Below are 16,076 nucleotides of genomic sequence, written 5' to 3' on the forward strand. Positions count from 1 at the left end.
GCATATACAGTACTTCAGTTTAAATGAGATAATACATGTTGCAGGATTAGCATTTTAAATCAAATTATGATTAAATGAAATTACATAGTGAAGGACCGGGCGTTCATAGGAGAAGGGGAACTATACACACATTTTCTAAAAGCACACTTAAATCACATCCTTTCAGGTGGACTTTTTTTTTTTTAAATACAAAAAAGAAAAAAAATATTGATCCCATTATGTGAACCTGATATTGACAATTGCACAGAGATGACTTCATGCGCTCACCAAAGCACATAAACCTTTTCACAAGGAAGTTCTGTTTGAATTCATCACACAGTTAACATATGCCTTACACACACACACACACACACACACACACACACACACACACACACACACACACACACACACACACACACACACACACACACACACACACACACACACACACACACACACACACACACACACACACACACACACACACACACACACGAAGGTCTATTTCGGTTAGCAGAAATTGTTAATAAGGGCACCGTGATCTCAAATGCATCAGTGTGTTACATTTAACCTGATAAGCGATACAACACAGAGTAGGACTTCGCACATTTACACGAGTCATAACCATTAGCCACATTATCCACACCGGCTCTGGTTGATTCAGGAATATTGGACACTTACTAACAGACGGAATTAAGGCAATTACAAAACATTAAAAGTGCTTCAGAGGGCAAATGTTTTTTTTGTGTTTATTTTTAATTTTTAAATTGTCATCACATATAAACTGAGGTTATAAATAACCTGAGGCTAGACCTCTATAATTTAAAGAGATAGTTCAGTCAAATTGTTTTATTCTGTCATTTCACCGTACGCTGTTTGACTTTCTTCTGAGGAACATAAAAGAAGACATTTTGAAGACTGTTAATAGTTTCGGTTCCCATTGACGTAGAGTCATACAGGTTTGGAATGACATGATGGTGAGCAAAATAAGCAGAATAATCATTTTTGTGTGAACTACACCTTTAACCTTTCCCTTTAAAAAGACTTTAAAAAGAAAGGAAGAAATGTGTCAACGACATTGTCTAAGCAGAATGTGCTTGGCCTCAATCAACCCACTAGCCTATTTACAGTTCCTCAAGCACGCAGCCACACATGATCGTGGCGTTAGTTTTCAACACTGCAGCAAATAAATGACGGTGAAAGTAATCATTTAAAGATTATTGAAATGGCCGTGTTTGCCGTGCGCTGTGATTTTGCTGGAGGAAATGAACATAAGGCATGGGTGAACTGAAAGCACCGGTACACCAGCGTGGGCAGAGCAGTGCTCGACTCTGCCAGAAGATGGCATCAGGCCAGTCTCATTCTTTATACCGCCTATTGTGTGCCCGATACAAATTCTCTCATGTCATAAGAGAATGAGCTAGATCCACCATCAATGTGAAATCTATGTATAGTTTGCTTAAAAAGAAAATAAGTCCAGATGGAAAAAAACGAGACCTAGAGGGACTAAAGCGGTTGCTAAGCCCTTGTTGCATTTCTATATTGAGAGAAGTCTAACTTGACATTCCCTCAGGTTGTGATTGGCTGTGGCTGTCTACTTGCTGATTGGCTGCAGAGGTGATGCTGGGCGTGTAAGGGGGTGGGGCATCGCTAATTGCACTGGAATCACTGGCGTCCGGGATGGCGATGCTCAGGGATGCATCAGTATCGTCGTTTAGAGCGTACTCGCTGTACGGTGGAGGCTTCAGGTCATTTGCTGCACAAAACAAAGACGAGAGAGCACAATGATCATGCAAAAGGTTTAAAAATGGCAAAGAAAAAAACAAAACAAAAACAAATAACACAAAAATGTTTTCTCATTGTAAAATAAATCATGTTATATTTACAGTAAAAATATGTACTGTGGTTGCCAGATATTCACTGTAAAAACTATTATGAGAATGATTCTGGTATTACGGAATCGGTGCCTGTATATTTAACAATTTATAAACTGGAATATTTCATTAAGTGATGTAATGTTAATATACCAATGTACTTGGAATACCAGCATCTGCATATTACCTTAAAATGTACTAATAACCAGCGTAATAATACAGGCGGTAAAATAGAAAGCCACAAGATGAATCAATAAAACATGGACAATATTTGTACATTAGACATTGCACAAGGTCACACACACAAACACAAAACATCAGCAGAGCAAAACATGACACTAAAATAATCTAATAAACAATTAAACAGAACATTTAACACAAAAACACCCAACTGTACATTACTGATAACAAAAATGAGAAGAAACAGAACTATTGAAATAAATCATATGTGATGTGTCATGTACGAACTTTTGGGAAAGCCATTTTACTGTTAAATTATATAACAATTTATTTCAGCATTTTACAGTAAAATTACATAGTAATGTTAACAATTTTATAATAATTTCTATTTAAAAAAAAACTTTTTAAAATGTAAATAAAGAGATATCAAAACAACGTAACTTTTATTGATAATATAAAATAATAAATTTATATAAAAAAGTGAATAATAAAAGAAATAAGACTAGAATAACACTAGTGACTCTGCGACTTTCTGCACAACTAAACCTTCCAATGACTCATCAATGTAATATGCATCCAAAATAGCAAGGCCATTCTTAAAAAACAACAAAAACAATTTCCTGTCCAGGCCACTGCAAACCAGCAATGCCCTATTTGGTCTTAATAGCAAACAAAAGCAAATATTGGCAAATATTTTCATGGAACAGGTGCACAAACTACACACACAGCACTTGGAATAAAGGGGGGGTTTCCATCACCACTTCACTCAAATATCCAGAAACGGTGGAAACGCTGAATGATGTGTCATTAAAGATTGACAAAAACCACATCCTGCCCTGAAGATATTATTGTTCACGCTTCTGGGTCAAAGGAAACGCGGTATATGCATGTGTTGCATCTTCAATCTCATGTCTTGTTCTTGGGGGTCTTCTAGACACCTACAGATCTACTTGCTGAAATCCATAAACTCATTAGACATTGCTAGATAATGAGAGCGCAAATGGAAATGATGGAAATGGAATGATCCAGAAGACTGGAGCTGGGAGCCAGAATCTGTCGTTTGCTGCCAATCCACACAAGCACCAGAAGATTTCCTTCTCTGCTGCTGAATGAACGATCGGTCTCAGCACAGAAACTAAACTTAAAGGAATAGTTCACTTCAAAATGAAAATTCTGTCATCATATACTCACCCTCAAGTTGTTTCAAACCTGTATCAATTTCTTTCTTCTGCTGAACACAAAGGAAGATATTTTGAAGAATGTCAGTAACCAAACAGTTAACTGGTCCCATTGACTTCCATAGGAGAAAAAAAAAAATGCTATGGCAGTCAATGGGACCAGTTAACTGTTTGGTTACTGACATTCTTCAAAATATCTTCCTTTGTGTTCAGCAGGAGAAAGAAATTCATACAGGTTTGAAACAACTTGAGGGTGAGTAAATGATGACAGAATTTTAATTCTAAAGTGAACTATCCCTTTAAGTAAACCCTACGAACAAAGCTTTGATTGCCAAATTCATTTAAACCTTTTCCATGTCTTAATGTCAATATCTAACAGCTGGTGTTCATAAATGTCCTTCTCAGCGACAGCGTGTCAGTTGCAAAACCTGCCAATTAAGAAGCATTGGTCTAATTTGGGATGGCTGATGTCTGCAGGCCCACTCTCCAACTGTTGCTCTCTCTTGTCATAAAACTGTCCCTGTTAACCATTTACAAAGAATAAAGCAGAGTGGGTGAAAGCACGTGACTTTCCCTGGAGAGATGTAATGACTAAAATGCTGTTTCTTATGTTAGGGTGAAAAGACATGTCAAGTATTTAGCGTTTGTGTAATCCTTGAGGCTTGACAGACTCCCCTGTCCTCACCATACCATATATGTATTCTTGGTGATTTTCTTGTAAACATATCGACCATTACTGTATTAAGCTTCTCACGCAGAGATGTTTTTAGGGATGAACTTAAACTGTGACAAGAGAACGTCAGTGCAAGAGCTCATAGTTCAACAAACATTTAATCATTTACATTCCAGCTGCGCTGTGAGTGATCGCTTGGCATAGCACTTTCAGAGATGTTTTTAAGTGCAGCACAGTCTACATGAACGCTGCAACAATATCAGGATTTGGCGTATACACACACAGAGCCAAAAATATGGCGAAATCCATCCTCCAAATGCAAATGTGCAACTAGAAAATGATTAGCAGACAAGTCTGCCATTGTTTATGGTTAACTTTTTTGTAACACTCCATTGACCAAAATCATCCATGACTGTATAACAGATTCAAATGGTTTAATGAATGGTTTCATTAAAGTTCCCTTATTATGCTTTTTCGAATATTACCTTTCATGGAGTGTGTAATATAGCTGTTTGTGAATGTAAAATATCTGAAAAGTGCACAACTAAATAAAAAAATTATTCGGAACTGCCTGAAAATTAAAAAATTCGTCAAAAATTCCAGTCTCAAAGTCAACTTTGACCACCCCTCAAACACCGTAGTTGTAGCTGGAAGTGTTTGGTTTGTGTTGTTGACATGTTGAGAAGAAGCTGTTTTCGACACTGAGAATCCAGTTAGCATTTTCTTTTTTAAACTACGCCAATGTCACTGTTCGTATTACTGTGTATACAAGCGCTGAGGAAGCCTCCTGAGCTGAAATTCAGATATGGTAATAGTGTTTCATTTTTGACACGCGCTGTAAGTGGAAGACCAATCACAACAGATTGGGCCATCTGACCAATCAGAGCAGAGTAGGCTTGTGGAAAGGAGGGTTTAGAGAGACTGAATCTTCGAACGGACTGGTTTTAGACTCTTTGAGAAATGAGGTGATGTGCAATGTATATTATGAGAAAATGTAAGTGCTTTTTTTTATTTTGATGCATGTAAAACTGTTGTAGGAGACCTCCAAAACTAAATTAGGAACTTTTAAAATAGCATAATAGGGACACTTTAAGGCTTATCCCGAGACAAAGCAGAAAAAAAAAACATATATTTCCTCTTTTTGAATGCATTTATTTTATTCTCTAATATATACTGTATATATATATATATATATATATATATATATTTAAGAAATAAATCAAATACTAATGGATAATTTACAATTAACAAATTAATAAATGCAACTAAAAACTTAAATTCCTCATTTGATACAGTTTTCGGAATTGTGATGTCAGTCCCTAAAACTGTGCCATGAACGGTCTCAGAGTAATTCAAAAAAGGGGACACACACACACACACACACACACACACACACACACACACACACACACACACACACACACACACACACACACACACACACACTAAACAACAACAACAACAACAAAAAATACTTGTTGGGTGCCGATGGTTTTTGAAGTGGTCCAGTAAAAACTGTTCTTAATTTCCTATATTTTCTTAATAATCTTGCAATAAATGATTTCTGTCCCAGTGCAGACTGGGGTGTAGTCGTACAGCGAGTCAGTCTTACCTCCAGACACCGCCTCATATGGAGGAGGCATGTCCAGTTGAGACATTGAGGATGAAGGTGGAAGAGAGGCGGAGGGTTCGCCCACCGAGCCGTCGTCCTGAACTCCGTACCAACTGGGCCAGATTGATGTCTGTGGAGCAGAGCAGCAGTGCGAGTTAAACACCCACACTCAGACATATTACACACAAGAAGCATCTTAAAGACGACTTTAAATACATGTGGCAGTGAAACAAGATCCAGTCGATGCTTGCCCAGGTCTATGCATGTGCTTATAACCTACAAGACCTTGTGGTCTCAGTTTGGCTGATAAACACAATGATATCCCAGTTTCATTAAGGATATGAGACACTCGATTTTTTAATGTCATATGCAAGCTGCATAGTTCACATACAAAATTAGCTTAAAGAAAAGGTCATCTTTTAGGTTGGATCTTAATGGTCTGGTATTTCCCTTCCTGATTACACGATTGCTCATCGAAGCGGTTTGTTTAGTATTAAACCAGTTACCATTTAACCATTATGGTACATGGCAAAACAAATGACCACATAAGGGCAAACTGCATTTTAAAACTACTGTAAGAAGAACAAAAACAACTAGATGTGAATGTGTAAGCAGGATAAAAGTTGATCATCTATCTGAACTGTTTGTTGTCAAATTAACGGCATTTCCTGTGTGGAGAGCTACAGGCAGCTTGGGTTTCTAAAAATAGACCTATATATTGTTCTCTCCACATCTGAAGAAAGAGAAAACAACTTCTGTTAGAAGAAAGAGAAAACAACTGCTGAGAAATTCAAAGATAATCTAGAACCTTTTTTATAGGCATATATCCTATAAAAAATTCAGCTTGCAATGGTATGATGGGCTAATAAATGTCAATTTCTATCCAAAATATCCAGTCAAATATTAAAACAGAGACTTTATTTGAATGGCAAAGCTCTTGAAACGGTCTTCAATACTTGTGCTACAAATTGCTTCCAGATGCTTTTCTGAACATAAGACGCTTTCTTTGAGAAACAAAGGGCTTTTTCTGAATTTAAAATAAAGCGTTACAGCTTCAAAAGAGTTTAGCACTACAGAGAACACATTATTCTACACGTCAGACTATTAAAAAAAAAGTCTAATTTATAATACAGTCAGTCACAGATACCATAACTTGACTGTACGAGTGAATCCGCTTTAGTCAAACTGCCAAAAAAAACAATAACATTCCTCAAAAGTTTTGTCAGCACTGCAAGGCCCTTAGCTCTGGGTCCTGTTCTTGTTCCATCAAGTCTGCTCCTTCTGGATTTTTCACAGGCACTGGTTAGTTTTGACAAGTGCTGTGCGCCAACAAGGGAAACTATTCTTCTGAACAGAAGAGCTCACACATTTAGTGGCCTGTGCGAATAACACAGACACGAGACCTGACACTCCTGCCCTCGGTTTGGTTTAACAGATCCGTGTTGCAGCTTTGAGTTTAAAGAGTGAAACGTTTTACATCATGAGTCAAAAAAATGCAGAGCACCAAGGTCAAAAATTGTGTTGTGAAACAGTAAAAGTGGAAGTTCACCAAATCCTTCCCTGTAGATAAATGACAGAAATAAACATGTCACACTGAAAATGTGCACCACATTAGAATCCGCACTCCAATTCAGTCTGAAAACCAAGCAAAATGAAACCTTTGAGCAGATTCAAAATTCCTGTGTTCAGATATATTAAAGATTCCCCTATAGACTAACATGCCTTTTAGGATCTGTTTGGGTGATCCGATTACAAGTGCACAAATCATACATGTGTCAAGAGGGTCTAAGTTACTCAACCCACATTAAAAAATGTATGACTCCTTAACATTCATAGTGTAAAAAGCTAATCTGTCCTGATGTATCCCTGACAACAGTGAACGGCCGCCTATTCATCTGTCAATCTCCACTATAACAGGGGTGTTTAAACTTTGCTGCTTGTTGTGGCAACATGGAAAATTTGGAAACATGCATATAATACATATACTGTCATATATATATATATTTTTTTTTTAATTAAAAATCTAATCATTTTTATTTTATTTTTTAGATTAATTTCTACATTGAAGAGCAGCAAATATCAAGCAAGTAAAACCTTTTTAGCTCCGTTGAAAAAACTTTATTAAGTTGTTAAATATACATATATATATACATATTAGAGCAGCATGATTCTAGATAAAATGAGAAGCAACATTATTTAAAATAGAGATTGCGATTCTCCCACGATTCCGAATAGACAACTAAACAACATAACATGTAATTTACTAGAGTTAAAGATCATGGTCTGATCATGTTCTGACAAAATGTTAATTGCTACAGTCTATTTAATTAAATATGAATTAATTATATGCTTTTCAAAAGTTAGTTTGAGTGAACGATTCAATGACTCGCTCATAGACTTCAATGGTCTCATTACTGGATAAATCAGTGTTTTTGAACGAATCTCTTGAATGAATGATTCAATGGCAAAAAAATTTTTTTTTAAAGCAGAACTCGGCAACTCTAGTCATTTCTTCGCTGATTTTCACTTTTGTTGTCGCATGTTTTCCCCACGAGCTTCCCCTACAGCTGTGGGGCATATATTTCACAACACTGTCATAAAAAACTCACTTGCAGCACCACCCTCCTCCTTTCAACCGCTGCTCGTGCGCATTTGTTATGATCGGAGCCGGCCAACTTTATCGTATGGAGCTATGTCTACCGAGGTGGGTAGGTAGACATCATACACATACATCATACACATTATCATAGAACATTGACATGTACATTTTGTATTCTGTTATCAACCATAAAGCAGTTTGTGTTTCTCGCTTCTCACGAGACTTCCAATTTATATCTTGCCGGGACGGTAGTCCCCAAGTTGCAAGGTTGGTTTTCCGCCTGGGAACGCTGGGGGGAGCGGGAAAAGTCACCAATATCACCAGAACAGTTTGTTTAACCATCCAAATGATTTCTAGAGTTTTATTAAGTTAAAAAAGATGCCATGTTCTCCTTTAAACATTTGTCGCCACCTACTGGAGTAATTATGTAATTGATACAATCTTTATTTGAAGTGTCAAGTTACTTTCAAAGGGTGATTTACTCTATTTTGATTGCTACCATAGACATCAGTGTAGGGCTGTCACTACTGATTATTTTGGTAATCGATCGATTATTTCGACAATTAATCGAGTAATCGGACAATTTTTTGTGGTCATAAAAATAGACCTAAGCAAAGACCTAAACCTTTAAAATGACTTAATACATATATAATAACTATAATGAAATAATATTTAGTTCAAATAAAACATCAAAAGCAAGTACCGTAATCATATGGTTTTATAGAATAACACTGTTAAAATACATAATATAAACAAATATCATCTTATTGTATTATCTTGTATAACAAATGGTTGCAGAGGGCGCCAACGGCCTGGTGTTGTTACACTTGATAGCAGATTTTAATTAACATTTTTACATTATCTTTAATATTCTGCCACTTCTTTATGATATAAACGCTACAGCCACGATCATTTCTTGAACAAGAATATGTGAACATCAAAACATGCAAACTCAAAGCAAGGGTTTAAACTTTTATTTTTAAAATCGCGATGAACAGTTTGCATATTTAGAAACAAACAGCTGTATTCTCCTGTATTTGCGAAGGTTTATAAATAATTTACCTTAGAAATCTGATCAAATCCCAGATGAATGTTATAAACAACCCAAACTCACATCATATGCAGAGATGGAGTTTGAGACGTGCTCCACACATGTAAATGATAACAGTTCATGCGGAGCAGCATTTACTGTGAACGAAGCCACTCTGAGATACACATAACCTACACGGACGTAAAAAATTAAAGCGCATATATTAAACCCGCAGGGCATATATTTATTCTATTGAATGGCAGCCTTTGTGAATTCACAATAGCACTATGCTATATAGTATGGTTTTTATATGGTTTTAATACATCGTGCAGCCTTAGAAAATGGTCTAATACGACGGTTCATAGATTCTCGTCCATGGCATGCGCCACATCCAGTATTTTGCTGGTTACTTGAAACGGGTAAATTGCAATAGAGGATATTTTAAAATAGAATCATGACAGCCCTAAATCAGTGTTTATATCCAAACTATAAACTAATATTGATTTTGAGTGTAGACTGACTGAACAGTGATGGATATAAATATTCCTCTTCCCCTACTGCTTATTCAAAGGGGGAAATATTAGTCTGCTTATCAGTCTCTTTGTCATTTACCTAGTCAATTCTCCTGTGAAATGCCACTTAACGTCAACAGAAGTTACCATAACATATTGCGTTGTACACTGAATCCAGGAGACCCACACAGTACTACAAAGGAAGCAAAACTTTGTCATACTTCCAAAAAGCGATTTTATCAGCAGCGGCTGACGCACAGCCAACTCGGCCACACCTTTAAAAAAAAAAAAGGATCTGATTGAACTGAAGTTTGAAAATTACAGTTTTACTCACATTTTGTCTCTCACAGACCTGGTGCAGGTACGCACGTCCTCCCACAATGACGATCTGAGCGTTTCGGGGATTGCTGAGATACGCAGCGAGCTGTCTTTGCCTTGAGCGATACCAGCAGATGTAGAAGAAGATCTTAATCATAATAAATATTATGACGACTCTAAAACAAGATAAAGAACAAGTTTAAAGTCTCAAAGACATACGCATAATAACTGTTATTATTACAACACATAAATAAAATATAAAGATGATGCAATGTTAAAACAAAAAAACAGACAATACAACTGTAATTACATCAACAGTCTCCCTAAAACTTACATGTACCAGTACAGCTCCATGCTTCTCACAAGTTGGTATCAATTACCATAATCAGCTTCCAAGCTGTCAAACTGAAATAAAAACCAATTATTGGCAGAGTTATTGGCAGAGTCTGCATAGGAAAATGTAATTTCGACATTCCTCATCTCATGTTTAAAGCAGCTCAGATTCTTAAAGTCACCCTAGAAACATTTAAAAGAGACTTTATTTTCAATATATTGCGTAACACACAAGGTTGGGTTATTGTTACATAAACTAAAAACTGAAAATAAACTCACAAGCCTAGTTCGCTCATATAACAGTTACATAAACAAACAAACATTACAGAGCACGCGCACCCCTTAACGTTACGTGCATTCATTGCGATTTATTACAGCCCATTTTAGTTAACGTTATATGACTTTAATACAACTTTTCATCAAGAAAATAAGCTCACCTTGTAAACGCGTTATAAGTAGCGTTATAATCCAGCTTTAGACAGCTAGCGAAGCATCTGCTCCTCAGATACACAAGAGGAAGTCTCTCAGCTAACGGGCTAATATAACGTTAGTTAAATAAATGTAACGTTACCTTTATAAAACACAAACGCGGTCACCTAGGTGTATTTTTATCCAAACAGCTCAGGTTCATTAGCAGCCTGTAGGCCGATTGTGGCTCCTCTCTGTGTGTGTGTGTAGGTAAATGCTAATACTTCAGACACTCAAGGGCTTCCGAGAAATGTTGAGCGCTGTGCTTTTTCCATGAGCAAACGAAGGGGGTTTTGTTGTAGTTCTTGTGTTGTCTCGCAAGGCGTCCGTACTTCCGTGGATTCATGGCAGAAGAACGTCAAATTAAAAGTCCCTAATAGTTTGTTTTATGTTTTTATTGTTGTAATTTCATAATTTAAATGTAAATAATTTAATAATAACAGACAGTAATAATCATTTTCACATGCAATTTAAATTGGTTGAAATGTTAGTTAAGCCAAAGCAGTATTTACTATTTTTAAACTGTTCACACACATACATAATATATATATATATATATATATATATATATATATAATATTAAATCTTTTTCTCCAGCTGTTTTGTACCTGAAGATTGTGTTATGAACGGTTAATTTTTTTTTACTAAAGCGCCATCTACCGGGCACAATAAGTTACTGAATGACGTTCATGAATGCAAGTGTTATAATAAAGGTATTTTCTCACTGGTCCATCAGAGATCTACTGCAATATAAAACTGGGCATAATACTGCATGTCAAAAATTGGAAATAAAAAACAAACACATTTGACTAACATACTACATGTATATGCAAAATGAAGGGTTCATTTGGTAAGATTAGTTAGTTACATATTTGTGTTGCTATTTATTCCTCTGTTCTATAAAACAATGACAGAACCATAATACATTTCACAAAATGAAAAAAAAAAATCTGAAAAGAGAAACAGGATAGATTCATTTATATTTTACATGCTTTAGGCAAAGGAAGAATTACAGACCATTTGCAATAAAGGTATCAAATTGCTTTATTAACCTGTATTCAAGTTACATTAATTAAAAACAGCTTTTCTACGTTGATCGTTTCTCTTTATTTCAAACCACATATTATATAAAACAATCATGCATATCCTTGTACAAAATACAAGATGTTTCAGTACAAGCACTTTCCTGTCCAAATATCTAGATCTTCCACTTCCACTTCCACTTGTCTAAATAGTCTTGTGATGATCAACACAACTAAATTCAAGCATGACAAAACCGAGCTCGATTAATCCGAGTAGCGACATAAATTCAGGTTCTTCAGTTTCCATTCAGAGCTTTTAAATGAATGTCTACCATTGAAATTCCTAAAATGCGTTTAACACTTAAAACTCATTGAATCTGTTGTCTTCAATGACGACTGTCCTCCTGGGATACGTATCGATCTCTACAAAAATATACCGGAACTCATACTTTCCAGTCTGAGGATTCTGTCAGACAGAAGAAGCAGTTTGTTATATATTTGTCAACACTATTTTTGCACGAATCTAAAACAATTTTTTTTTTTTTTTTCATTGAGATGTATTGTACCTCCTTTGATTCTGAATGAACAGTTCCCCGTAATCCTGGTTCAGATCCCTCAACATAAAATTTCAGCCGCATGTACTTCATTCCATCCTTCATGTATTCTACATGACTAAAGAAAAACATTGAAAGCATATGTGAGCTGTAACAAAAGTTTTTATTTATTTATATTAAAAATGTTACCTGACTTGTTGCCTTCTGCCACGCCGACTGGTCTCTCCAAATCCTTTGATAGGCTCTCCAAAAGCTCCGATTACCTTCACATACAGGACATACCCAATTTATTCATGCGTTTAACATAGTTGGTTTGTTTATCCTCGTAGCTCGTAACAAATTAATCACCATTTGCTGACCTCTGGGTGAGTTCTGCACTTCTCAAAAGCTTTTCCATAAATTTTGCTTGGACTTGAAGAGGAAAACAGCTCTTGAAAGACCACATACAGCAGTCCACCTAATAAGGATGACAATCAGATCACTTATTATACTGTTGAACATATAAACATGCATGGAAATGTCTAAGCAAGGGGGCTTTAATTGATCTTTGATAACAATGGTATCATCAACTAGATGTTTGAGAGAGCCGTATCATAGGCACACTTGGATCAGTGTTATAACTAAAAAAAATTTAAAAGGTTTTTGCTAATTGAAATTAAGCTTAAATAAAATAAAAATATTAGATTAAAAACTTACATTTACAAAACTTAAAACGATATATATACACTGTACACACACACTCCAGGGCAGAAAAAGAAAAGTGTCAAGCCCAAATTGGCTAAACGCTCCACTTTTAATTGTCTTCACCACAAATGATTGGTCAGGAAATTTGCAAAATGCACTACTTATAAAGCCATTATTGTCTCAGTAAAACATCAAAGTCAGAATGAAATGCATAATGATGCTCCAGAGCGGTGTCTTAGAAAATCTGGTGAGAAATATAATAATAAATGCATCTCTTCCACGGTGGAGCATTGAGGAAGAGGAGTCATTGTGTCGGGAGCCTTTTTAGCTGCTCGTATTGGTGAGCTACTTTACTGTGAAATGTCATTTAATGCTTTGGTGTACAGGAGTATATTGCAGAATGGCTTGCTTCCCACAAATGAAAAATTGTTAACTAAAGAGAAATTATCAGATATTATTTCATGCACAAATTGCAATTCCATCAGACTTAAGTTTTGGCTAGTCAGAGTCCAGATTTGACCCCTATAATGAATATTTCATCTCACATTGATTGAGTGGAACAACACTGACTCCTTTTCTTGTAAAAACCTGTCAGCAAGTTAACGGTGAAGGCTATTCTGTGCAAAGTTACTTGATCTACAGATTTTGTACAATTCTTGCTAATTGCCTGACCAATAATATAGACCACAAAATATTTAGCCATTTTTGGCTTGGTTCATAATTTTAGGCCAGGAGAGTGAGTGAGTGAGTGAGTGAGTGAGTGAGTGAGTGAGTGGTGTGATGATGTTCCACAATCCAGCCCTGGATTGTATCAAATCAAACATGTCACCTGTTACACCGAGTCCAACGAGCACCACGATCAAATAAGTGAAATCTTTGCCGGCTTGTTTAACTGTTGAGGAAAGACACATAGAATCAGACATGCGCTTACTAACTATAATAAATCATGACACTAAATTCCTTTTTAAAAAATCATCAAGGTACATAGTTCCACTTCCTACCAAAATATCATATTTAGTGGTAGATTTATATAGCTGAGATATCTTTAAAAACCAGCTTTGTTTTGAGAATCTTTGCTTCATTTTAGCCTACTTTTTCCAGAGATCAATATCATTATCTAACCATTACTATGGTATTTTGACGGAAAAGATGGTTAATACGGTAATTCTCTGTAATGCACGTACCTTTCTGTGCAGCAGACGAGCTTGGAGGTGTGTATGAACTTCTGTAAACGGACACCTTGTCAGTGTCCTTCTGTCGTCCGTCGTTTCTACTACAAAAACGAACTCCTGTATAAAGCGAGCGAGTGTTGTAAAATGTCCAGTTCAACCGAGAACATTGATTTGTTTGTGTCTGTAAAGCTGATTTCTGTTGTGGTAGTCTGACATGCACACGTTTTAATATGTGCTGCACACAGTTTGTCGTCCTTCCGATTCTGAAGAAAGAATACATCATGATTCCTTATAGTATAAATGACCGGTCTAAGCAGTTAATCTAAAAGATACACGGTGCATCACTTTAACATGTTTTAATGATGACTTTCACACGATCGTTTATTGAAGTAGAACTAGATGGCATTAGTCCTTGGCTTCACGCTTTCTGTCTTAATTTTCAAAATAAAAGTCCCAATTCACGTGTAGAGACGTATCAGAATTTCATCACTGGACATGTTCACGACAACACTTGACGTTATAATCGGAGCTGTTCACGTGGTGAACAAGTAAGTGCAAGAGCTATCTTACAAGCGGCATGTATGAGCTCTAGACATGAACTCTTTTTACCAGTTGAAATCACGTAATTGCGGTAATTACGACATGTGAACGCACCTTTTTTGTTAGTAAACAATTCAGACATTATGGTAACACTAACAAACAAAACAAACACATTTTTTTTAAACGTTGCATTTTAAAATTCTAGAAACCACACATACAATTACAAAAATGTACCCAAAAAAACATTTTTAGAAACTTTCTAGAAAAACCTAGGGTGAATTAAAGCAAGGGATAGTTCACCCAAAAATGAAAATTCTGTCAGCATACTCGCCCTCAAGTTGTTCTAAACCTGTATGCATTTTTTTATTCTTTTGAACAGGGAATTATTTTGAAGAATATTGGTAACAAAACGTTTCTGGTCCCTATTGACTTCTATAGTTTGAAAAAATACAATGGAAGTCAATTGGCACCAGAAACCAACAATGGTACCAACATTCTTCAAAATATCACAACAGAAGAGAGAAATTCATACAGGTTTGGAACAACTTGAGGCTGAGTAAATGATGACAGAATTTTTACTTTTGGGTGAACTATCCCTTTAAGGGGGATTTGGACCGTTTTTAAATTAAAAACATGAGCCCAACACACCATACATTAGGCTACATTTATTTAATACTGCTCACTTAAAAAAGTTGGGTTAAAAACGACCCAACAACTAACCCAATGGTGGGTTGATATAGCACCGACCTAATGTTGGGTTATTTTAACCCAATAAATTAGGTAACTAGTTTTACCCAATAAATTGGGTTACAAAAAACTAATTTGTTGGGTTATTTGGCCAAAATTATGCTTTAACCAACCTAGTATTATTATTTTATTATTATACTATTATTGCCATGTAAATAAATAACTTACAACTTCAGTATATTGACAATGCTTTATTTACATTCAATGGCATTACATTCAAAGGCATTACATTCAAAACTTTTTATTGCAATTGTTTTAATTTATTTCCAAAAGATAAGAAATTGTTTTAATAAATAAAAAAGGTAACAGTGTGTTGAGGGAACACCTCCAGGCACAGAATATTAATGTTAAAATTAATTAATTTAGAATTATGTTTTAAGTTCTAAGAAACATGAAGCATAAAAACAAATAAACAGTTGTAAACCTTACAAGTTGTAAACATTTTCATTAAGTTATTGTTGCAATTGCTTTAATTTACTTCCTTAAGGTAAGAAATTCTTTCAATAAATAAATAAATAAAAGTAATGCAATTATAAACTGCCTCATAAGACAACATTGTGTTGAGGGAACACCTTCAGGCACAGAATATTAATGCTAA

At 35.7% G+C, this 16,076-nt stretch overlaps 2 protein-coding genes across 3 annotated transcripts; both read right to left on the bottom strand.

The window, feature by feature from the left end:
- Nucleotides 1–862: 862 nt before the first annotated feature.
- LOC306992234 (uncharacterized protein) lies at nucleotides 863–11,119 on the bottom strand. 2 transcript variants are annotated; one of them, XM_079600891.1, is made up of 5 exons: nucleotides 10,729–11,119; nucleotides 10,293–10,363; nucleotides 9,975–10,134; nucleotides 5,500–5,629; nucleotides 863–1,738 (listed from the first exon to the last, which is right to left on the bottom strand). In XM_079600891.1, the coding sequence occupies exons 2-5, from the start codon at nucleotides 10,310–10,312 to the stop codon at nucleotides 1,536–1,538; spliced, it is 513 nt and encodes a 170-aa protein (XP_079457017.1). In that variant the 5' UTR covers nucleotides 10,313–10,363; nucleotides 10,729–11,119; the 3' UTR covers nucleotides 863–1,535. The 2 variants fall into 2 exon arrangements, with proteins under 2 accessions (XP_079457017.1, XP_079457018.1); XM_079600892.1 differs by having other exon boundaries at nucleotides 10,863–11,097.
- A 410-nt stretch (nucleotides 11,120–11,529) lies between these two features.
- timm21 (translocase of inner mitochondrial membrane 21) lies at nucleotides 11,530–14,824 on the bottom strand. The gene is made up of 6 exons (XM_079601060.1): nucleotides 14,204–14,824; nucleotides 13,849–13,911; nucleotides 12,695–12,792; nucleotides 12,525–12,598; nucleotides 12,348–12,453; nucleotides 11,530–12,247 (listed from the first exon to the last, which is right to left on the bottom strand). Exons 1-6 carry the CDS (start codon nucleotides 14,472–14,474, stop codon nucleotides 12,143–12,145), a joined length of 717 nt encoding a protein of 238 aa, XP_079457186.1. The 5' UTR covers nucleotides 14,475–14,824; the 3' UTR covers nucleotides 11,530–12,142.
- Between the last annotated feature and the right edge of the window lie 1,252 nt (nucleotides 14,825–16,076).

This window comes from Phoxinus phoxinus (assembly GCF_949152265.1).
Source record: "Phoxinus phoxinus genome assembly, chromosome: 24".
Lineage (NCBI taxonomy): Eukaryota > Metazoa > Chordata > Actinopteri > Cypriniformes > Leuciscidae > Phoxinus > Phoxinus phoxinus.

Bases quoted from the DNA above. Each gene is read 5' to 3' on its own strand.
- LOC306992234 (XM_079600891.1), bottom strand. From the start codon at position 10,312: ATGGAGCTGTACTGGTACAT. The intron at 10,135-10,292 runs GTAAGTTTTAGG...ATCTTGTTTTAG, and splicing joins ATGGAGCTGTACTGGTACAT to AGTCGTCATAATATTTATTA. The intron at 5,630-9,974 runs GTGAGTAAAACT...TCTGCTCCACAG, and splicing joins AGGTCTGTGAGAGACAAAAT to ACATCAATCTGGCCCAGTTG.
- timm21 (XM_079601060.1), bottom strand. From the start codon at position 14,474: ATGATGTATTCTTTCTTCAGAATCGGAAGGACGACAAACTGTGTGCAG. The intron at 12,793-13,848 runs GTGACATGTTTG...CATCCTTATTAG, and splicing joins CGTTGGACTCGGTGTAACAG to GTGGACTGCTGTATGTGGTC. The intron at 12,248-12,347 runs GTACAATACATC...TCTGTCTGACAG, and splicing joins TTCATTCAGAATCAAAGGAG to AATCCTCAGACTGGAAAGTA.